Source organism: Anomaloglossus baeobatrachus, chromosome 2 (assembly GCF_048569485.1).
Source record: "Anomaloglossus baeobatrachus isolate aAnoBae1 chromosome 2, aAnoBae1.hap1, whole genome shotgun sequence".
Classification (NCBI taxonomy): Eukaryota; Metazoa; Chordata; class Amphibia; order Anura; family Aromobatidae; genus Anomaloglossus; species Anomaloglossus baeobatrachus.
In genome coordinates this window covers 706,387,918-706,412,766 of record NC_134354.1, presented here as the reverse complement: position 1 = coordinate 706,412,766, position 24,849 = coordinate 706,387,918, and the positions used below count along the sequence as shown (strand labels likewise).

Here is a 24,849-nt window from a genome sequence, read left to right as displayed (position 1 = left end):
CTCATATGCATGAACCAAGAGGACTGAGCACCATGCGGCGTGTGTCAGGGTCTTATATAGACTCTGTGCCTCATCCAAGATGGAGGACACCAGAGCCAATCCGCTGCCAGAACGACAGGAGTGACGTCATGCTGGCCTATCACCGAGCAAGACGTCACAAGCACATGACCAGCGACCAATCGGCATAGAAGGTGTCAGAGACATGTGACCTCGTGTCAGCGATGATGTCACCCGCACATGTGCAATGGCTCCAAGATTGGACTTAGTCTCCGGCGCTCGCACATGTGCAGTAGCAAGAAATCTGGACTTAGTCTCCAGCGCTCGCACATGTGCAGTAGCAAGAAATCTGGACTTAGTCTCCAGCGCTCGCACATGTGCAGTAGCAAGAAATCTGGACTTAGTCTCCAGCGCTCGCACATGTGCAGTAGCAAGAAATCTGGACATAGTCTCCAGTGCTCGCAGCAACCGTAACAGTACCTCCCCCTCAAGGGCCCCCCTCCCGGCGACGCAGGTAATCGGCAACTAAGTCGGGAGCATGGACAGCCTCCTCAGGCTCCCAAGAGCGATGTTCCGGGCCATAGCCCTCCCAATCTATCAAGAAGAACCTGCGCCCTCTAACCATCTTAGAACCAACTATGGCTCGTACCTCATAGCTAGAGCGAGAGGAATCAGAGGCAGGAGAGTGCACTTCACGAGCGTGAGGTAAAATAGCCGGCTTTAGCAGTGAGACATGGAATTTGTCATGAATCCTAAGATGGACAGGTAACTTCAATTGATAGACTACAGGATTTACCTGTCGAAGAACCTCATAAGGACCCAGGAAGCGAGGAGCAAATTTGACAGAGCTCACTCTAAGTTTCACGTGTTTTGCAGAGAGCCACACAAAGTCCCCTGGAAAAAAGACAGGAGCCGGGCGACGAAACCGATCGGACACCGTCTTCATACGGTCCTTAGCTGCTTGGATCGACTCTTGAGTCCGATCCCAAACCTCTCTGGCATTAGTTGCCCAGTCGGCCACAAGAGGAGGAGGTGCAGCAGCGGGAAACGGTACCGGTACCCTAGGGTGTTGCCCATTATTGAGTACGAACGGTGTCTGCCCAGTGGCCTCAGCCAGCGAATTGTTAAGGGCAAATTCTGCCCAGGGTAGGAGGGAGGACCAGTTATCGTGGTTCTCAGCAACAAAGTGTCGAAGGTATATAATCATAGATTGATTGGTACGTTCAACCAAACCATTAGTCTCCGGATGGTATGCCGAAGAGAAATTCAACTCAATTTGCAGAAGGCTACAAAGATCTCGCCAGAAACGGGAAGTAAATTGCGGGCCTCTATCACAAATGATACGATCTGGCATCCCGTGAAGCCTAAAGACATGCTTGAGGAATAGTTTGGCTAGTACCCTGGAAGATGGGATTCTCGATAACGGTACGAGATGAACCATCCGGGAGAAATGGTCCGTAATGACCCACACAAATCTATGTCCCTGTGAACATGGAAGATCACCCACAAAGTCCATGCCTACCACCTCCCATGGTCTATCTGGCACTGGTAAAGGATGCAAGAGCCCAGCCGGTCTCTGCCGTAATGGACGGTTGCGAGCACACGAGTAGCAGGAACCGACATATCTCTTGACGTGGCTGGCTAAGTGTGGCCACCAATACCACCTCTCCAGTAACTCTCGTGTCCGCCTAATACCAAAATGCCCACCCACCTTTGAGGTGTGGGCCCATGACAGTATATCATTCTGTCGATCAGGCGGAACAAAGGTCTTGCCCGGTGGGATTTGGTCTAACGTCACAGGGGAGAGCGTATGAAAAACCCTGGAGGGAAGGATAAGACGAGGTTCGTCAATCTCTTCCTGGGTAGAAAGCATAGAGCGAGACAGGGCGTCTGCCTTGTTATTCTTACTCCCAGACAGATAGTTGATGGAGAAGTGAAAGCGGGAGAAAAACAAGGACCAGCGGGCTTGGCGAGGATTCAGACGCTGAGCGGTTTGTAAGTACGTCAGATTCTTATGGTCTGTATAGACCTGGAAAGGATGTTTCGCTCCTTCCAGCAAGTGACGCCACTCCTCCAAGGCTAATCTCAAGGCGAGCAGTTCCCTATCCCCAATGGTATAGTTTCTCTCTGCCGGTGAAAAGGTTTTAGCAAAGAAGAAACACGGCCTTTTTCTACCTGCACCGTTCTTTTGATACAAGACCGCACCAGCACCCACTGAAGAGGCATCAACCTCTAAGAGGAAGGGCTTATTCTCATCGGGTCTTTGAAGAACGGGAGCAGTTGAAAAGTGTCTTTTTACTGCCTCAAAAGCCTGAGATGTCTCAGTAGACCAGGCTTTGGGATTAGCACCTTTCTTAGTCAAGGCCACCAAAGGGGCCACCAAAGTAGAAAAATGGGGTATGAACTGCCTGTAATAATTTATGAATCCTAAGAAGCGTTGCACCGCCTTCAAGGAATGAGGTTCGGACCATTGCAGGACAGCAGAGAGCTTCGCAGGATCCATAGCCAGACCCTCTTGTGAGATAATGTAACCCAAAAAAGGCAATGAGGACTGCTCGAATACACATTTCTCGAGTTTAGCAAACAATGAGTGCTCCCTTAAACGGGAAAGGACACGAACGACATCCTGACGATGAGTCTCCAGATCAGGAGAAAAAATCAGGATGTCGTCCAGATACACCACTACTGAGGATAACAGTAAATCCCTGAACACATCGTTTACGAAGTCCTGAAATACTGCGGGTGCATTACATAACCCAAAAGGCATGACGAGGTATTCATAGTGACCATCTCGGGTGTTAAAAGCGGTCTTCCATTCGTCACCCTTTCGAATTCGTACCAAGTTATACGCACCCCGCAGATCCAACTTCGTAAAAACTTGAGCTCCTCTCAGTCTGTCAAAGAGCTCCGAAATTAAAGGTAATGGGTATTTGTTCTTTATTGTGATTGCGTTGAGACCCCTGTAATCTATGCAGGGACGCAAATCACCCTCTTTCTTCCGAACAAAGAAAAACCCAGCTCCCGCGGGAGAGACAGACTTACGAATGAACCCCTTCTCTAAACTCTCTCTTATATAGGTCGACATGGCCTCCGACTCAGGTATCGACAGGGGGTAAACCCTGCCTTTAGGTGGAACCGAACCTGGGATAAGGTCTATGGCACAGTCATACGGCCTATGGGGTGGAAGAACCTCAGCACCCTGTTTGGAGAACACGTCAGCGAAATCCAAATAGGGTGTAGGTATGGGAGAGAGGTCAGTTGATGCAACCGCAACGACCTTAGGTGGTAAGGGAAGACATCGGGACTGACATTTCGAACCCCAACTAATAATGCTGTCAGACTCCCAGTCAATGTGAGGAGCATGAGTCCGAAGCCATGGAAGACCCAGAAGGACGTCGTCTATACCCTCAGGCAAAACAAGAAAAGAAATCTCCTCTATGTGACCCTGAGACAGGGAAAGGCGCAAGGGAACTGTCCTCAATGTAATGGAGTCAGACAACATAGTTCCATTAACAACACGGACAGGAATAGGCGCCTCTAACATGATAGAGGGAATATTGTGTCCCTTTACAAATCCTGAGGACACAAAAGTCCCGTCAGCTCCGGAATCCACAAAAGCCATAATAGGCCATGTATTCTCAGATAACGAGAGCTGACCTGGGATACAACACTTAGAGGGTGCAGAAGACGTCTCTAGTAACCCCCCTCTAATGGTTACTAGGCCAGGGAGTTTCCCTGACGACTAGGACACTTGTTGGCATAGTGCCCAGCCTGACGACATACGTAACATATAGGAGGACCAGACTTGCGTAGTCTGGAAGACGTATGACCTAACTCCATAGGAGTGGGAGATGTTTCAGATGCTGAGGAAGATGGTAGTGGACCCTCAACAACTGGAATAGCCCGATGCTTAGGGCGTGAGGAAGAGACCTCGAGTCTACGTTCCTTATGGCGTACATCGATCCTCGTTGCTACTGTGATCAAGTCCTCCAGAGAAGCAGGGACCTCACGAGTAGCAAGAGCATCCTTGACATAGCCTGCCAACCCTCTCCAGAAGATAGGAATCAACACCTTCTCTGGCCAATCTAGTTCTGCCACCAGAGTTCTAAAAGCAATGGCATAAGAACTAGTGGATAACGAACCCTGAGATAGATCTAACAGTCTCAGGGCCGCATCATGGGTAACCTGCGGACCCATGAATACCGCCTTAAGAGCATCAAGAAAGTCTTGATGTCTCAGAGTAACCACATCAGAGCGCTCCCATAGGGGAGTCGCCCATTCTAAGGCTTTGTCCTGAAGTAAGGAGATGATAAAGCCTACTCTGGACCTCTCCGTAGAGAAGCGAGAAGAGTTGACCTCTAGGTGTATCTGACACTGACTAATGAAACCACGACATGATCTGGCATCGCCAGAATATCTGTTTGGCAGAGCAAGTCGAGGATCATGTGCAGATGTCACCATGGTCTGAGGTTTATCCTCTATACTCTTGAGCCGTGACTCAAGTACTTGTATGTAACGGTGTAACTGCTGATATTCTGCCATAACTGCCAGACCCTTGGCTCAGTCCTAATGTTACGGGGGGCTGTCTGATAATAACTGAAAGGAGTATCAGACAGTCAGGGTCCACCGTGCAAAGACTTTGCTGCAGACTATGGCAGAGTGCAATACCTCTGTTAACTCACAGAAGAATATAATAAGTAAGTAAAGCAATTCCTCCCTTACTTGGAGGGTGTGTGGAATGATCTCTGTTAATAATCACAGAGACAAAGGCAATGTGTGCGAAATGGCACCTACCTAGGTCCGCTCTTCTAGTGGTGCAAAAGAGACGAACAGCAGCGTAAGCCGCACAAAGCTCCTACCTGCGTTCGCTCCACTAGTGTGCGAGGACACGAACCACTAGATATGGCACCTGCCTAGGTCCGCTCTTCTAGTGGTGCAAAAGAGACGAACAGCAGCGTAAGCCGCACAAAGCTCCTACCTCTGTTCGCTCCCCTAGTGTGCGAGGATACGAACAACTGCCAGACGCAGTATAAGGAACGTTACCCTAGCGGCAACGTCCACCTACGAGTAGAATCACAAGGCCCAGCCAGACCATGTGCCTCAGGCACCTGCCTATGTCCGCTCCCCTAAGAGGTAAGGATACGGACAGCAGCCGAAGCTGTAAGGTATAAGAACGCTACCCTGCCGGTAGCGCTCACCTAGCATAGACAGAGGAATGCCTAGAGGAACGCGCACAGAGCGTCTACTCATATGCATGAACCAAGAGGACTGAGCACCATGCGGCGTGTGTCAGGGTCTTATATAGACTCTGTGCCTCATCCAAGATGGAGGACACCAGAGCCAATCCGCTGCCAGAACGACAGGAGTGACGTCATGCTGGCCTATCACCGAGCAAGACGTCACAAGCACATGACCAGCGACCAATCGGCATAGAAGGTGTCAGAGACATGTGACCTCGTGTCAGCGATGATGTCACCCGCACATGTGCAATGGCTCCAAGATTGGACTTAGTCTCCGGCGCTCGCACATGTGCAGTAGCAAGAAATCTGGACTTAGTCTCCAGCGCTCGCACATGTGCAGTAGCAAGAAATCTGGACTTAGTCTCCAGCGCTCGCACATGTGCAGTAGCAAGAAATCTGGACTTAGTCTCCAGCGCTCGCACATGTGCAGTAGCAAGAAATCTGGACATAGTCTCCAGTGCTCGCAGCAACCGTAACAGAACCCTAAAGTATCCCTTATTCCAGAGGTATGCCAGATGGCGGCAAGGTCTGGACTGCCAGCGTGGCCCTAACTTCTGAGCAGCCCTGGTCTAACACCCCCTCTCCCCCACCCGCAGAAAGGTCTGGGAGAGGAGTAATGAATCCCACAAATACTGACAGACATGGGAAAAACAAGGCTCAAATTCACTGTAAGTACACACAGGGGAAAAGATAATATGTGCTTAGGGAGAAAAAAAGTACAGGGAGTAAATAAACAAACAACAAGGATATTTCCACCACACACCAAATAGCATACAACAGTTCACCAACAATTGGATCACCACACAGAAGGACCGGTATTGCTGGAGCAAAGCTAGAGCTACATTTGGTATGTGAGGCTAAGTTCCACTATTTTTTATTTGGCGAAGGTGGCTGTTAGGACGTCAGCAACCTATGACCTCAACAGCCATTCACCAGCCAGAAGGAATTAGCTCCTGGTAAACTGATGACTAGAGAGTCTGGCTCAGCAACTAAGAAGCACCTAGTTGCCTGCCAGACTCTGCAATGTGAACAGAGTAAGAAGAGCCAGCATGATCTGAGAGTGGCATGCACCATATAAAAGTGCAAATTCACGGATTTATTCCAACTGTACTATAGTACAAACTGAGATTTGAGCCACCCCTGCCACGTCACAGCAAATCTCTATAGGGGGGGTCCTACTATATATTATGTATTTTATGTGCCATGTGGCCTCCTCGATAAAAAAAATGAAAAGCAGAACAATATTGAAGCAAACATACCTGTAATCTATATATAACCACTTCCATGTTGCAAAAAGAGGCAACTGCAGATAAAAGGTCAGCCCAGGTCCCAGTGTGTGTAACAGACGCCACACACACCAGGAAAATGTCAGAACTGATCTTCACAGTGCCAGACCAGCAACTAAAAATAAGGCAAACCAGACCCAGGTATGGTGCCTACTTAGCATTGCTAGCATTGCCTGTGGAAAAGGGTGAGGCAGCTGAATGTTCACAGCTACCAACAGGAGGAATATATAGTGCAAACCAAAGACAAGCGTGCATGGCAATGGTGGTGGTCAGCCACCAGACCAATGTAGCTTAACTACAACCATAACAGAGAAAGAAGAGCCAGCACGATCTGAGAGTGGCATGCATCATATAAAAGTGCAAATTCACAGATTTATTCCAACTGTACTATGATACAAAATGAGATTTTTAGCAAATAATTGATCAATTCTTTGAGCCACCCCTGCCACGTCACATGAGACGCTACACACACCAGAATAATGTCAGAACTGACCTTCAGAGTGCCAGACCAGCAACTAAAAATAAGGCGGACCAGACCCAGGAATGGTGCCTAATTAGCATTGCCGCATGGCACATAAAATACATAATATAGAGTAGGACCGCCCCTATAGAGATTTGCTGTGACGTGGCAGGGGTGGCTCAAAGAATTGATCAATTATTTGCTAAAAATCTATTTTGTATCATAGTACAGTTGGAATAAATCTGTGAATTTGCACTTTTATATGATACATATCACTCTCAGATCGTGCTGGCTCTTCTTTCTCTTTTTCAATGTGAACAGAGTGAAGTCGCCATGACACCTAGTGAGTGAGGAGCAGAACACCGCATGACAATGCGGTTCTAATTAAAGATTGATGACTATATAAGCACTTGTGAATCGGATTTACACTGCTGAACTAATGGAAAGAGTTAAAAGGATCATTCACTTCCCAATAATCATGCAATGTAAACAGGCTGCCAATCACAGATAAATGAGAAAAATATTTGTTTGGTTAAATGGTTTCTAAATGGACTTAAAGATCATTATTCTCGACAGCACAACATGATGGGCTTCTGAGAACAATTGCAACCAATGTGCACAGAATGATCTATTACTAATTGTTTTCTCCGTATGAGTGATGCGGTTGGCCAGAGTAAACACGCATTTAATGCTGTGAATAATGGGGTGTAAAGCCGCCCTTTGTACAGAGAAGGCTGTTAATCCCTGATCAGAACTGAAATGGAAAGAATGAGCAAGGATTTCAATGAATAAATTATAATTCAAAAAAGATATACACCTGTTTATTCAGCTCCTCCTAATCTATAACATGCTGTCTATAACTGCATTTACATTTCCTTTAAATGTACTGTGACAATTAACTTACTTAATGTGATGGGGTACTCACTTATTTTTCTTCAGCGAGGTAGCACAGGAACGCAAACCATTTCAAAGTTCAACAAATTTATTAAGAGACACGTAAACCGCATCCTCAGGAACATAATACAACATGGATTTACAGTCTGTTACATGGGCGGCACGGTGGCTCAGTGGTTAGCACTGCAGTCTTGCAGCGCTGGGGTCCTGGGTTCAATTTCCACCAAGGACACCATCTGCAAGGAGTTTGTATGTTCTCCCCGTGTTTGCGTGGGTTTCCTCCGGGTACTCCGGTTTCCTCCCACATTCCAAAAAACATACAGTTAGGGACCTTAGATTGTGAGACCCAATGGGGACAGTGTTGCCAATGTATGTAAAGTGCTATGGAATTAATAGCGCTATATAAATGAATAAATTATTATTATTATTATTATTATTTGTAGTACACCAGTTCAGTTTCCACTGACTCCGGTCAGTACTCACACCCGGATTTCAAGTCCGTGCTATCCAGGAGGTTTAGCACACCTACACACACACTAACAGATTTCACTGACCCCGGTCAGATGAATGGCACCCTCTCTTCTCCCATGAGGTCCCTTCAGAGAGGCTTCAATAAATACCTCTTTCCACAGTTTAGCAGCCTCTACACACCAACTCCAGTCAGTGCAGAGCACCTCTCTTAGAGGCGCCTTCTCACAAACTGACCATGTGCCAGACAAACATTAAAAAATATGAGACACACCCATGGGTGGAGGTATGCAGATAGCCAGACTCAACCATATTTCCAGCTATCTGTAAATCTGGCCCTTGAACTTCTTAACCTCTTCACAACACATGACGTACTGGGTACATAATGGATCGTGTGAGGTTAATCCCCGTGGGCTGACGTGCCAAAATCTGACAGCGAGATGTATCAGCGCGCCTCCATAAGGATAACTTACCTACCCCATCGGAACTCACGTGACATGATTATGTTACTTCCAGTGGTTACTGTGGTAGCACAGGGTCATGTGATGACTCCTGTAGCTATCATGAGTCACTTTCTCTCACTGCCGGCAGAGGGCAGTGTGTGAGAGTAAAGCAGCTTTTCTCCAGATCTCAGCTGTGTAGCTGTGATCTGGAGAAATGGAAGAGCAATCAAACTGCTGATCGTTATAGTTCCCTAGGGGACCTAGTAAAATTAAAAAAAGTGAAAAAAATAATAAAAATAAAAGTTCATATCACCCCCCCCCATTTGCCCCTTGGAAAATTAAAGGGTTAAAGAATAAAAAATATACACATATTTGGTATCGCCACGTTCAGAAATGCCCAATTTATCAAAATATATAATCAATAATCTGATCGGTAAACAGCGTAGTGACAAAAAAATTCCAAACCCCAAAATTACGTTTTTTTGGTCACTGCAAATTTTCCGCAAAATGCAATAACAGGTGATCAAAACTTAGCATATGCGCAAAAATGGTTCCATTAAAAACGTCAGCTCAAAACACAAATAATAAGCCATCAATGAGCCATAGATTCCAAAAAATGAGAACGCTACGGGTTTCGGAAAATGGCGCAAAAAGTGTGCCACTTTTTTTGGACAAAGTTGTGAATTTTTTTGAACCCCTTAGAAAAAAGTAAACTTATACATGTTTGGTGTCTACAAACTCATACCGAATTGAGACATCACACCAACACATCAGTTTTATCATATAGTGAATAAAATATCCCAAAAACTATTGTGCGATCGCACTTTTTTGCAGTGTTTCCGCACTTGAAATTTTTTTGCTGTTTTCCAGTACACTATATGGTCAAAATCATGATTTCATTGAAAAGTCCAGCTCATACCACAAAAAACAAGCCCTTATATGGCAAGATTGATGGAAAAGTAGAAAAGTTACGACTCTCGAAAGAAGGGGAGCAAAAAAAAAACAAACAGAAAATCGCCTGGGGTGAAGGGGTTAACAAATCTCGTGACAATACAAGTACCAAAGTAGACATTCTAGGTTTACATCCCAGAAGACAACCACCACTGGGATACATACCGTCATGTATGCATGATGAGTGATCACAATTCATACTATATACATGAACCAGAACTACCAGTCATAACCAACACTAAAGTATAGTTATGGATCTAGAAGTTGATTTTTAGCATTATTCTAGCTTTTATGATTTTGCACAATGTGTGATATTATGAATCTGCATATAGATGCTTTGCTTCCAGCATATGTAGATATTTTTAGGAAATTTGGCATAAAACTAAATTAGATGGTCAATAATTAGGTGTGTAAGATAAGAGTCTTAGGGGTACTTTGCACGCTGCGACATCGCTACGGCAGCTTCACACGCACTTACCTGCCCTGCGACGTTGCTCTGGCCGGCTAACCGCCTCATTCCTAAGGGGAACGGGTCGTGCGGCGTCACAGCGGCGTCACACGGCAGGCGGCCAATAGAAGTGGAGGGGTAAACATCCCACCCACCTCCTTCCTTTCTCATTGCAAACGGGACGCAGGTAAGGAGACGTTCCTCGCTCCTGCGGCTTCATACACAGCAATGTGTGCTGCTGCAGGAACGAGGAACAACATCGTACCTGTCGCTGCAGCGGAATTATGAAAATGACCGACACTACACAGATCACCGATTTTCAACACTTTTGCGATCGTTTATTGGTGCTTCTAGGCTTTACACGTTACGACGTCATTACCGGCGCCGGATGTGCGTCACTTTCGATTTGACCCCGACGAGATCGCAGTAGCGATGTCGCAACGTGCAAAGTACCCCTTAATTAATGAGTGCAATATTTGTCCAATTAATAATAGTTTTTTCAGTATTTGCTTCTTACACAATTGTAACGTGTTTTTTCCCAATGTTTTAGTGACCTGCACAATGCAACCGCAGGCTCGTTTGCAGCAGCATTCGCTTCATTCGCCCTTTGTCCCACAGAGCTGGTGAAGTGTCGTCTTCAGGCCATGCATGAAATGCAGCTCTCTGGAAAGGTTATAGAAGGGCAAAAGTGAGTTGGGATCTATGTGAAACTCTTTGAGATCTATCAAGAGTAATCCACTTTCCTTATAACACTGATCTTTCCTACACAGTACAGTTTGGGCAGTGGTCAAGAATATCCTGCGCACAGATGGCCCAATGGGTTTCTATCACGGACTCTCCAGCACTCTTCTCAGAGAGGTTCCGGGCTACTTCTTCTTCTTTGGAGGCTATGAATTAGGTCGCTCATTTTTTACAAGAGCTGGAAAATCTAAAGATGAGTTAGGTATGAAAAAGATACTAATCTTCTTTATTTAAAAAATGCTTTGTACTTTGACAATGGTCCCTTGTTCTAGATTTTGATGTTTGTTAGTCACATCATGTAGCATCCAATGTTTCTCTCTCATGGGAGAATCAGATGTGATATGCAAATGATACTCGGCAAAAGCTGTGCTGCGAGTGTGAGCCGAATGTCATTCACTGTCCTCTGATTCTATCGCATGCGAGAATCGGATGACAAGTGTGGAGAAGAGGGAGAGTTTACTTTCTCCATCTTCTTCATTGTCTGTCTCTGCATATATCGACTGCACTCGGATGTCATCAGAGTGCATTCGATGTTTTGCATGCACCCATAGACTTGAATGGGTGTGCGCCATCTGAGATACACTGGCAATCGCAGCATGCAGAGATTTATTTTTCATGCTAAATTGGAATTAGAAAAATAACCCTAGTTGGCACTGCTCCATAGTATAACATTTGAGCAACTGCTATCCAATAAAACATCGGAGAACACTCCTTCAAGTTAAATCCTAAGAGGTACTTTGCACGTTGTGACATCGCTACTGCGATGTCGTCGGGGTCAAATCGAAAGTGACGCACATCCGGCGCCAGTAACGACGTCGCAACGTGTAAAGCCTAGATGCACTGATAAACGATCGCAAAAGTGTCGTAAATCGGGGATCTGTGTAGTGTCGGTCATTTTCATAATTTTGCTGCAGCGACAGGTACGATGTTGTTCCTCGTTCCTGCGGCAGCACACATCGCTGTGTATGAAGTCGCAGGAGCGAGGAACTTCTCCTTACCTGCCTCCACCAGCTAGGCGGAAGGAAGGAGGTGGGCGGGATGTTTACGTCCCGCTCATCTCCGCCCCTCCGCTTCTATTGGCCGCCTGCCGTGTGACGTCGCTGTGACGCTGCACGACCCGCCCCCTGAGGAAGGAGGCGGGTCGCCGGCCAGAGCGACGTCGCAGGGCAGGTAAGTGCGTGTGAAGCTGCTGTAGCGATAATGTTCGCTACGTCGGCTATCACAAGATATCGCATGTGCGACGAGGGCGGGTGCTATCGCGTTCGGCATCGCTATCATCGGCTAGCGATGTCGCAGCGTGCAAAGTACCCCTTAGGCCTCCTTCAGACATCTATTTATCATGGACCAAATACAGACCATGATGCCTATATAAAAGTAACAAAAAACAAGTTCCAGCTCACCACTCCTCTGCATAGAATTCCATTTGGGTCGGTGCACGGTATCAGTGGTTGGCATCCACAGCTGACATAATCATTAGAATGAAAAAACTGGGAGGGAAACAAATCCAGCACCGCTGTCTTTAAAAATCTTGAAGTTTATTAGGTCACATAAAAAAATGTTGATGGCTCAACAAAATCTCTCCATATGCCTTTCCACGCCTTACGCGTTTCAGAGAAAAAACTCCTTAATCATAGGCAAATACAAAGAAATGAAGTGTATAGTGGCTTTAAATAGATCACATTGACAACCGGATCTATATATAAAATAGTACCATCAGATGGATATCCATACACAATCCACCACAATATATTGAGAAAAAAACACCATAAAGGAAATACAAAAAAAATCATAGAATATACAAAAAATATATATATTTTTCTAACATTTTTTTTGTATATTCTATGATTTATTTTTTTTTTTATTTCCTTTATGGTGTTGTGTATGGATATCCATCTGATGGTACTATTTTATATATAGATCCGGTTGTCAATGTGATCTATTTAAAGCCACTATTCACCTCATTTCTTTGTATTTGCCTATGATTAAGGAGTTTTTTCTCTGAAACGCGTAAGGCGTGGAAAGGCACATGGAGAGATTTTGTTCATCCATTAACATTTTTTTAATGTGACCTAATAAACTTCCAGATTTTTAAAGACAACGGTGCTGGATTTTTTTCCCTCCCTGTTTTTTCCCTCTAATGATCATGATGCCTATATACAGTGGTGCCCAAAAGTGCTGGCACCCTTGAAATTGATCCAGAAAAGGAAGTATATCTCCCAGAAAATTATTGAAATTACATGTTTTGGTTTGATGCACCTGTTTATTTCCTTTGTGTGTACTGGAGCAACACAAAAAAACGAGGAACGAAATTCAAATTTTACATCATTTCACACAAAACTTTAACAATGAATCGGACAAAATTGTTGACGTCCTTAACTTAATATTTGGTTGCACACCCTTTAGAATAAATAACTGCAATCAATCACTTCCTATAACCATCATCAAGCTCCTTACACCTCTCAATGGGAATTTTGGATCATTCTTCTTTTACAAACTACTCCAGGTTTCTCATCTTTGAAGGCGCCTTCTCCCAACAGGAATTGCTGCCACTTCAGAACTCTCCAGCGCTTTGTTTCCATCCATTTCTGGGGGCTTCTTGATGCATGTTTTGGGGTCATTGTTCTGATGGAAGACCGTGACCTAGGATGCTATCCCAGCTTTCTGACACTGGGCACTACATTGCAACCCAAAATCCTTTGGTAATCTTCAGATTTCATTAGGCCTGGCATAGTCAAGTCACCCAGTGCCAGTGCCAGCAGAAAAATCCAAAAACATCTTTGACACACCACCATATTTGAATGTAGGTACTGTGTACTTACATGTAGGCCTCTTTCTATGTTCAGTAAACAAGTGTTGTGACAGAAATTACCTACTTATTAAAAACTTTCTTTATTCATATGCATTAAAAAACAAAACAAAAACATAAACCAAATGTGGACTAAAAATTCCTAAGGTAGCATAGAAGATACCATGAGCCCAATTTGAAAATACTGAGGCCCTTGAGTGCCAAAACAGATACCTCGTCAGATTAGGAGGCAAAAAGAAGGGGGGAGGGGGGGGGAAATGTTCCCTTTCCTCTCACCCTAATTCAATATATCACTGCCTGTCAATGGAGTACATCCTAATGTATATGATGCCCCCATTCCTCGGCGGCTCTCCCTTATCTGACCCTCACTCTTTACGTGTTAGGTCACTAGGGTCTCACGTGAAAATATTTACCACTTAGGGCTCATAGACAATATATAAACACTACCACTTATAAATTCAGTGCACTTAAAAGATCCTAACCTAGATAGCAGACACTTATATAGAAACATTAACCATATCTCATATATAGGGGACTGTATACAATGATAAATCTCCCTAAAAGGCTTACCCCTACCTGGCAATGGAGTACACCCTCAATTACTTGGTGCCCCCATTCCTCGGCGGCTCTCCCTTGTACACCCTCAACTTCCTCTCAATTTATTGGGGGTTGGTATTTAAGGATATGGAACAAATCATTCCAGGTTACTTCTCTGCTATTCTAGGAAGTGCTCTGCAACTATATTATGTCAAAAATCATGTCAACAGAATTTTCACCCAACCTAGATAACAGATACTCCAATAGTGACATTAGACCATATCTCGTATAATACAGGGGGTTGTTATAATAAATATCCCTTATCAGCTTTCCTCTACCTAGCAATGGAGTACACCCTCAGTTTTTTGGTGCCCCCATTCCTCGGTGGCTCTCCCTTCTATACCCTAAAACTCCCTCTCAATTTATTTGGGATTAGGGTTTCAAGATATGGAGTAATTAGTTCTAAGTCACTTATCTGTCATTCTAGGAAGTGCTCTGGAAACATATCATTTTCATGTCAGCAAATATTCCTATCTCATCTCGACGCGTTTCTCTCCGCCCTGATTGTGGATGGAGTTCATCAGGAGATTTTTGTCAAACAGCACAATGGCTTCATTAGATGTGTCACCTTCAAGAATCAAAGTGGTATAACATGTTTTTTTTATCAAAAAGCTCTACCTTTGTCTCATCTGTCCACAAGATGCTTTCCCAGAAGTATTTTGGCTTACTCGCATACATTTTGGCAAACTGCAGTCTAGCTTTATGTCTTTGTGTCATCAGTGGGGTCCTCCTGTGTCTCCTGCCATAGCATTTAATTTAATTCAAATGTGGATGGAAAGTTCGCACTGACACTGATGCACTCTGAGCCTACAAGACAGCTGGAATTTCTTTGGAACTTGATTGCGGCTGCTTACCCACCATCTGGACTATCCAGTGTTGCAAACTTTCATCAATTTCTCTGTTTACCATGTCCAGGAAGATTAGTTACAATGTCATGGGTTGTAAACTTCTTGATTATGTTGTGCATTGTGGACAAAGGAACATCAAAATCTCTGGTGATGGACATGTAACCTTGGATTTGTTGATAATTTTCAACAATTTTTGTTCTCAAGTCCTTAGACAGTTCTCTTCTCTTCTATCTGTTCTTCATGCTTAGTGTGGCACTGACAGACACACAATGCAAAGATTAAGTCAACGTCTCCTTTTTTTTTTTATCTGGATTCAGGTGTGATTTTCATATTTCCCACACCTGTAACTTTCCACAGGTGAGATTGAATGAGCAGCACATGCTTGAAACAAAGTTGTTTACGCACGCACAATTTTGGAAAGGTGCCAACAATTTTATCCTGCCCATTTTTGGGGTTTTATGTGAAATTATGTCCAATTTGCCTTTTTTTCTCTATTGTTGTTCCAATACACTCAAAGGAAATAATCATATGTATGACATAAAGTGTAATTGCAATTATTTTCTGGGTGAAATACATCATTTTCTGGAACAATTTCAAGGGTGCAAACACTTTTGGCCATAACTGTATGCCTATGAGGCTGTCAAATTCAAGTTAGGTGACTTGCGGAATACTAATATATCTCATGGTCTGAACTTGGCTCATGACACATGGGTGTTTGAATTGGACCTAAACAACCAAAAAGATTGACACTTGTGCTTGACCTAAAACTTATTTTTTCTATGGTAATGCTGCAAAGAACTTGAACTATAAGGCCTTGAGTCGTCAAAACGATTACACTAAAATGTAAATCACTTCAGATTTTTTGGCATAATTTTATTTGCGCAAAATTTAGCAAAATTTTGCTGCTAAATTCACACAGCTCCGGCAGAGTGGGCAGAGCTGGGACGGAACCGGGCGTGACCCCATACATTGTCTAATTTATGACAAGCTGTGGGGTTTCTTATGCCAGAAATCTTACTTTCAGTCTCAAAGTGCAGTAAGATTTGTCGCACGGTGCACGTCACTTTACAGACATGCCTGATTCATTAAAGGAGGTGTCCAATACTTGTACTACCCCTTCTCAATCAGTAGGTTTCCCCCAAGTAAAATAATAACTACACTCACCTCCAATTCCAACGTCGTTCCAATGATGGCACTTCAACATTTTAAACTGTTTTATACTAGATTTCTGCTACAAAAACGTTGATGAATCATCGGCTTGCAGCTTCATTCCCTACAGGTTAATGTTGATTGCTTAGGTAGGCAATCTTTTATCCTTTTAAATAGAGATTGTACAAAGTAGAAAAGACATAAGCCTGCTTTACATGTGTCGATTTCTCGTGCGATCGCATTTGCGATCACACCCACCCCCATCGTTTGTGCAGAACGGCCAATTTGTTGCCCGTGTCGCACAATGCTGTAACCCCCGCGTCACACGTACTTACTTTCCAAACGACCTCGCTGTGGGCGGCGAGCATCAACTTCCTGAAGGGGGAGGGACGTTCGGCGTCACAGCGACGTCACACAGCGGCCGGCCAATAGAAGCAGAGGGGAGGAGATGAGCTGGACGTAAACATCCCGCCCACCTCTTTCCTTCCGCATTGCCGGCGGGATGCAGGTAAGCTGCAGTTTGTCGTTCCCGGGGTGTCACACGGAGCGATGTGTGCTGCCTCGGGAACAATGAACAACCGGACATTCGATTTTTTGAAAATGAGCGACGTGTCAACGATGAACGAGAAGGTGAGTATTTTTGCTCATTCACCATCGCACGTAGCTGTCACATGCTACAATATCACTAACGATGCCGGATGTGCGTCACTAACGACGTGACACCGCCAACATCTCGTTAGATTATATCGTAGCATGAAAAGCCCGCTATAGACAAGTCTGATTTTTTTTTTTTTTTTGCTTAGTTCTACTATCTTATAGGGACTCTGTCACCAAATTTTTGCTATCTAATATGAAAGCAGCATAATGTAGAGACAGAGAGCCTAATTCCAGTGATGTATCTGTTAGTGGGCTGCTTGATGTAATTAAAATCATTGTTTTATCAGCAGGATATTATCATTGAAGGACTACTTAGTCTGCTGTCATGTAGTCCAACCACACCCCCAACTCTGATTGGAAGCTTTCTGCCTAAGCACTGTGTACACAGAAACCTGCCAATAAGTGGTGTGGGCGGGGCTATACAGCGCTCAGCATTCAGAAATCTGGTTGATTTGCTGCAACAAAACCAGTATTTAATCAAAATTGTAGCACCCAGTAAAATAAGAGACAGATTACTGGAATCAGGGTCTCTGTCTCTACATTGTGCTGCTCTCAGAAGGGGTAGCAAAAACCTGGTGAGAGATTCCCTTTAAAAGTGACAGTTAATTATTAATATTGAATGAAGCATGAACCAAAACAATGGCTAAGGCTAGTTTCACACTTGCGTTGAACGGTATCCGTTGCATTGCGTTGTGTGACGGATGCAACGGATGTGTTGCATATAGTGGCACAATGGATGCAACGGATGCTGCAAAATAACGCAATTCGTTTTGTTTTGTTTTTTTACAGTTATACCGTCAGCAGACTACTGTGAACGATCCGCTGATCGCTAACAGTAGTCGGCCGCCGGGTGATCAGCCGATCACTCACAGTAGCCGGCCGCCGGGTGATCAGCCGATCACTCACAGTAGCCGACCGCTGGGTGATCAGCCGATCACTCACAGTAGCCAGCCGCCGGGTGATCAGCTGATCGTTCGGTCACCGACAATGTGTGCGGGGGGCGGGGGCGGAGTGTGAAGTGGGTGGAGCCGAGCGACGCCATGGCTGAGGATGTCAGTGCCGCGGGGACTGCATCGCTGGGGGACAGGTGAGAGTGTGTGTGTGTGTGTGTTTTGTGTGTGTTGTGTGTGAGGGAGGGAGGGAGCGGAGCCGAGCGGGGAAGTGTCGGGCTCCCGGCACACGTAACCAGGGTTCCTTGATTACCCGATGTGTACCCTGGTTACGGGTGGAGGGAGCCAGAGAGAGCATGTGCAGTGAAATCCAAAGGATTCCGCTACTCAAAAAAACGTTACATGCTGCGTTCCTTCCGCCCGACGCAGCGTCAAAATAACGACGCTGCTGCGGATGCAACGCTGACACTTGCGTTACAGTACGTCATGCATAAAAGTCTATGGAGAATAGCGCAGTGCGTTAACGGACTGCGCTATTCTCCATAGTGACGGACTCCGCTGAACGCAAGTGTGAAACTAGCCTAACTCTGACTTACCACATCAGTATATTTACACTTATGGACTCTTTATGGATTTTTCTCCAGGAATAGTGCCATTGATGGTTAGTGGAGGATTCGGAGGGATCTCATTGTGGCTGGTTGTCTTCCCAGTGGATTGTGTAAAATCTCGAATTCAGGTCCTTTCAATGACAGGAAAACAATCAGGATTCATAAGGACATTTTTAAACATTTTGAGAAATGAAGGTAAGCATCAATACATTGTAATGTAAAACTGTGCATCCTACAGGGGTTATTCACTGCAAAATTTGTTTCTTTTTGTTTGTTTTTTTTGTTTTGTTTTTTTAAAACATCCAAAAATGTTCGAGCTAAAACATGAGTCATTGCTACATCAAGTGATCGGCTGCAGCAGATACGTGTCCATATAGCCAGAACATGATGTACAGAGGCCATACAGGAGACAAAGAAGGAGAAGAGGTGTCAAACAGGCCAAGTCGAAAAGAGTCAAATTACAATGTACAAGATATAAGGATTGTCTCTCCAGTAAAGGAGACAAACTCTAGCACAGCGCCACCTATTGGAAGTAGCGATCCTAAAAGTCACAAGTGGATTTTTGACAATCCTTTGCAATATGACTCAGGATATATAAGCCAGATCAGAATCCCAATTTGCAGACACGGTGTTTCGGGGTGCTTGCCCCTCGTCAGTGCAAAGTATGGGGGTGTCTGATCTGGCTCATGAGAAAGCTATGTGGGGACCACGGGGGAACACTATTCTCCTTAAGGAGACTTTGCAAGCCAGTCTGGCTGCCAGGTAAGGGGACTTATAGCTGCAATGCCCCTCTGGGAAATATTCAAATTGTCTCTCCAGTAAAGGAGACAAACTCTAGCACAGCGCCACCTATTGGAAGTAGCGATCCTAAAAGTCACAAGTGGATTTTCGACAATCCTTTGCAATATGACTCAGGATATATAAGCCAGGGTAATCAAGCTTCTGGCTTACAAACTGGATAGAGACCATCCTTGTGCAACCATGGTACCCGATCACAGTTGCAACAAACTCCAGAGAACAGAAGATTCTTGCCAAATACTTTTACAATACAAGGGTACAAACATTAGAATGATGGAACCTGTTAGTACCCCCAATTGGCCCTGTGTTAGGCGACTAAGACCTCTTTCACACATCAGTTTTTTGCCATCAGGCACAATCCGGCGAATCACAGATAAACCGGATCCGGCGTCTGATGCCGCCAGATCCGTTTTTTCCTCATTGACTTGTATTAGCGCCGGATTGTGCCGCATGGCCTCGCGTTTCATCCAGCATGTGCTGGATCCGGCGAAATTTGTGTGTATGGCCTCTTGAAGGAAAGTCCAAAGCAATGTTTTTTGTTACCGGCGAAAAAACGGAAGGCGACGGATCCGGCGCCGTACGCCTTTTGGTACAATGAAAGCCTATGGGCGCTGAATCCGTCATCATCTGGCAAATGACGGAATCAGGCAATGGATCCATTTTTTGTTTCTGGGAATACCCAGACGTTGTGTAAATTCACTTTTGGTCACAAAAAAGTCTCTCTCTCGCGCTCTCTCTCCCCCATAGCAAATAACTTTCGGCCTGAAGGGAAAAAATGAGACGGATCTGTTTTTTTACTGGATCCGTCCCATCAGTTTTCACACAATCTGTGACGGGTCTGTCGTATCAAGCATAAACCGGATTGTGCCTAATGGCAAAAAACTGATGTGTGAAAGAGGCCTTATGGAGGTTAATTATGTACCTTTGTTCCATCCTTTTTTTCATTCCTGACTAGAGATGAGTGGCCCTGTGGAAATTCAGTTCGGTGGGTTCAGCCGGACTTTATACGAAGTTCGATTTGGGACCCGGACTTGATCAGAACCCCAATGGAAGTTACCAATTGGCCAATTTGGATCGCCACACACATGCAGCCAGCCATAGGGAGGGTGTTCAGGGTTTTTCCATTTTTTAGGGAGTACACACTACATCCCATCACGCTGTTGTTACCCCCAGTGTGAGCTGGTCAAACACTGCAAGCAGCTGACACTGGGCTGAGCACCGAGCGAACCCGAGCACATCGATGCTCGCGTGAGTGAAGATCATACGTAAAGCACCTGAACTCAGTTGTTTTTTTTTTTTATAAAAGTCCAAACACCAAACCTCGGGTTTGCCAATTTCTATTCCCAAGTAATCACTTTTTTAATTCTTATGTAAATGAGCACAAATGACGAAACCTGACCCTGTTCTTAAAGCTCTCAGGAAACTCCCTTTAAATGATTTCAAAATCAGCTACATAAAAACCAATGGGTGGTCGTTAAATAGTGTGCTTAGACAGGCCAACTGCACTTTCATGCACACTGAATGATTTTTAATATAAAGCATATAAGGAATTGCGCAACCGACATAAAGTAAATAAAGATTTATTTATTAAGTGATTCAATAAAAAAAAATTAAATGATGGGCATGACATCGGCAGGGAAGTGAAGACAAAGGACAATTGTTCCACAACAGGTCAGTATAATTGCAAAATCTACTATCAGAATATTATATGAAGTACACATGCACAAAGTACACAAAGAATAATAAAAAATGGAATCCCTCAATGTGTTCAGCAAGATAAACTAGGGGCCAAAAATGCCACATGTAAAAGTAAAATTCAAAAGGCAGGGAGTGCGAACAGAAACCCCCTTAATACAGTAAATAGAAGGCAAATAAGAATTGGTAAGATAGTGAAGACCAGTGTTAAGGTACCTTCACACATAACGACTTACCTGCGATCCCAAAAACGATGCGACCTGATAGGGATCGCAGGTAAGTCGCTGGGAGGTCGCAGGTGAGATGTCACACAGTCAGATCTTACCAGCGATGCAGGAACAATACGGGTCACAGTAGCGATCTGTATAACGATCTCAGCAGTCACTGTGACCCTGTCACACAGTGTCAAACACAGCGATGTGTCCTGCCCAGCAGGATATCGCCTTTGAAGAAAATGGCCTGGACCATTCTGCAACGACTAGAGCTCTCACAGCAGGGGCCTGATCGCTGGTAAGTGTCACACATAACGAGATCGCTAACGGGATCGCAACTGCGTCACCAAACCGGTGACTCAGCTGCGATCTCGCTAGCGATCTCGTTATGTGTGACAGTACCTTTAGTGATCTAACATATAGTGCACAAAGGAGTATAGGTACGAGCACAAAATGCCTAGAAGAAAAAGCTGAAAGAGGGATCACAAGTGCATGATCATGGAATCATGATCATGCACTTGTGATCCCTCTTTCAGCTTTTTCTTCTAGACATTTTGTGCTCGTACCTATACTCCTTTGTGCACTATATGTTAGATCACTAACACTGGTCTTCACTATCTATGTTTATTGAATCACTTAATAAATAAATCTTTATTTACTTTATGTCGGTTGCGCAATTCCTTATATGCTTTCTATTGATTAGCGCTGACGCAGGGTCTTATATTCTATTGGGCATTTTGCCCTCTGTTTGACCTCTGTCTTCTGCAATTTTTTGATTTATATGATTTTTAATATGATCACTCGGTACGCATAGAATATTATTGTTCTCGGCAGCACATGTCTGAATCACACAGGACGATGTGCTACCGAGAAAGATGATTTGTACACAAAATTAAAACTAATTTCACCTAAAATAAGAGAATTTTGCTTGATTGTTGGTTGATTGGCAGCCTGTTTAAAGAGTTAAGGCCCTGTCACACACAGAGATAAATCTGCGGCAGATCTGTGGTTGCAGTGAAATTGTGGACAATCAGTGCCAGATTTGTGGCTGTGTACAAATGGAACAATATGTCCATGATTTCACTGCAACCACAGATCTGCCAAAGATTTATCTCTGTGTGTGACGGGGCCTTTAGATTATGGGAAATGGGTGGTAGTAAATGAGTAAATACACTCTTAGGCGGGCTTTGCACACTACGACATCGCAGGTGCGATGTCGGTGGGGTCAAATTGAAAGTGACGCACATCCGGCATCGCATGCGACATCGTAGTGTGTAAAGCCTAGATGATACGATTAACGAGCGCAAAATCGTCGTAATCGTATCATCGGTGCAGCGTCGGCGTAATCCATAATTACGCTGACGCGACGGTCCGATGTTGTTCCTCGCTGTGTGTGAAGTCGCAGGAGCGAGGAACATCTCCTACCGGTGTCACCGCGGCTTCCGTAGGATATGCGGAAGGAAGGAGGTGGGCGGGATGTTTACATCCTGCTCATCTCCGCCCCTCCGCCACTATTGGCCGCCTGCCATGTGATGTCGCTATGACGCCGTACGACCCGCCCCCTTAGGAAGGAGGCGGGTCGCCGGCCAGAGCGACGGTCGCAGGGCAGGTGAGTGCATGTGAAGCTGGCGTAGCGATAATTTTCACTACGCCAGCTATCACATGATATCGTACCTGCGACGGGGGCGGGGACTATCGCGTGCGACATCGCAGCATCGGGTTGCGATGTCGCAACGTGCAAAGCCCGCCTTAGGGCCCCATCACACACAATGAGATCGCTAACGAGATCGTTGCTACGTTACCGTTTCCGTGACGCATCAGCGATCTCGTTATGTGTGACACTTACCAGCGATCAGGCCCCTGCTGTGAGATCGCTAGTCGTTGCCGAATGGTTGGGACCATTTTCTTCAACGGCGATGTGCTGCTGTGCAGGACGCATCGCCGTGTTTGACGCCTACCAACGACCTCCTAACACAGTCCAAACGCCCGCCGAGATCGTTATACAGGTCGCTGATAGTTACTGCGTCGTTGGTAAGATCTGACTGTGTGACATCTCACCAGCGACCTCCCAGCGACTTACCAGCGATCCTTATCAGGTCACATCGCTTTCGGGATCGCTGGTAAGTCATTAAATGTGACGGGGGCTTTAGGATTCTATACAAAATTTCTATAACGAGGCTGTGATAATGTGTTGTAACAGTATTGTAGGTTTACAGTGTTTTTTTTATTGTGGTTTTACAAATCCGCTGATATTCTGATTCAATTTTGGAAAATCGTAGCAGCAAAATGTGAACAAAACCCAATTATAAGGTATTAGAACATTTTGAAATATTCATTTTGTTAAAAAATAAGTACAGAATAAATGGACGGATTAGGAACTGGGAAGCTAAATCATGCCATCCTCAATATCTGCTGTTTCAGGATCCTGTACGGTCTGTCACTTCATCGCTCCATACATATGAATCATTGGGTAATTAGTTATGAATTTCTCATCCAGCAGAAAATGAAAATTGCACATTTTTAAACCTTCCCTGAATTGGCAGATAGAGTTTTCTGAAAGTCTTTGAGATGCGGTAAATGTTAAAATGAGCAGTAAAAACGGGCCTAGTTTGGGTCCCAATGCAAACTCTGTAACTAGACCCTCATCTACCTTGTGCTGTTTTCTACCACCATTGTCCTCTTATTTCGCAGGGGGAAGTCTTTTGACTTCCTCAGGTACCAAGCTCCAAATGCTATTGCTACCTCTGATATCTACAGTGACCACTTCTCTGTTTTACAGGTATCCTGGCTTTATATTCTGGCCTAAAGCCGACGTTAATCAGAGCCTTCCCGGCCAATGGAGCACTTTTTGTGGCCTATGAATACAGCAGGAAGTTTATGATGCAGCAGTTTGAAGCTTAGCATGTCTAGTTACAACATCATAAAGGGACATTTCCACTGTTTGTTCCTTTTCCCTTCCACATTATGAAGTGCCATGAACTCTACCGTCACTACTGTCAGCCCAAATTTTGGTGTGAACTTTCTATTATATTTCTAAGACCTCCTGTATGTACAGGTTTTGACAGCACAATATAATGTATACATAATAAACATTTCAACTCATATTTCATTAAAACAGACAGAATTATGTGTTCCATTATATAATATGTATTATCCCCTTCCTGATGGGTCCAATTTTCATTTTCGCCATTTGTTTTTACCTCCCATTTCTCCAATACAAATAAACATTTTTTTTTACCATTAACAAAGCCATATGGGGGCTTGATTTTTTGTGGCGCGAGCTGTAGTTTTGAACTATAACGAATAACGTTTGGAACACCATTCTAAGTCTGAACTGGGTGCAAAAAACCACACAGCAGTTTCTGCTATTCCATGTATTCCCCTTACATAGTCACTGGTGTGCATACCTTATCTCCCCATAGTGATGTTTTTTTAGGTTTTTTGCACCCAGTTCAGACTTAGAATGGTGTTCCAAACGTTATTCGTTATTGTTAGTAGTTTTTCATTTGTGAACCCTCCCCACCACACCTATTGCCAATCCATATAATACGCATAAATAGCCTGGGTCTCAGCTTCCCATACACGGTAAGTTTTTTAACTGCATGAGAGGACACACACAAGCTAGGGACCCCAACGTAGAGAAATACTTTGGCGTAGTGTT

The 24,849-nt window shown here is 44.6% G+C and overlaps 1 protein-coding gene across 1 annotated transcript in view; it reads left to right on the top strand.

The window, feature by feature from the left end:
- Positions 1–24,430, top strand: part of LOC142290621 (mitochondrial ornithine transporter 1-like) — a 49,082-nt gene extending 24,652 nt beyond the window's left edge. The window contains exons 5-8 of the mRNA XM_075334591.1: positions 10,738–10,875; positions 10,958–11,130; positions 18,520–18,678; positions 23,968–24,430. Coding sequence (XP_075190706.1) covers positions 10,738–10,875; positions 10,958–11,130; positions 18,520–18,678; positions 23,968–24,089 — 592 coding nt within the window. The 3' untranslated portion in view covers positions 24,090–24,430. The remainder of the gene's footprint in view (positions 1–10,737; positions 10,876–10,957; positions 11,131–18,519; positions 18,679–23,967) is intronic.
- The last annotated feature ends 419 nt before the right edge of the window (positions 24,431–24,849 follow it).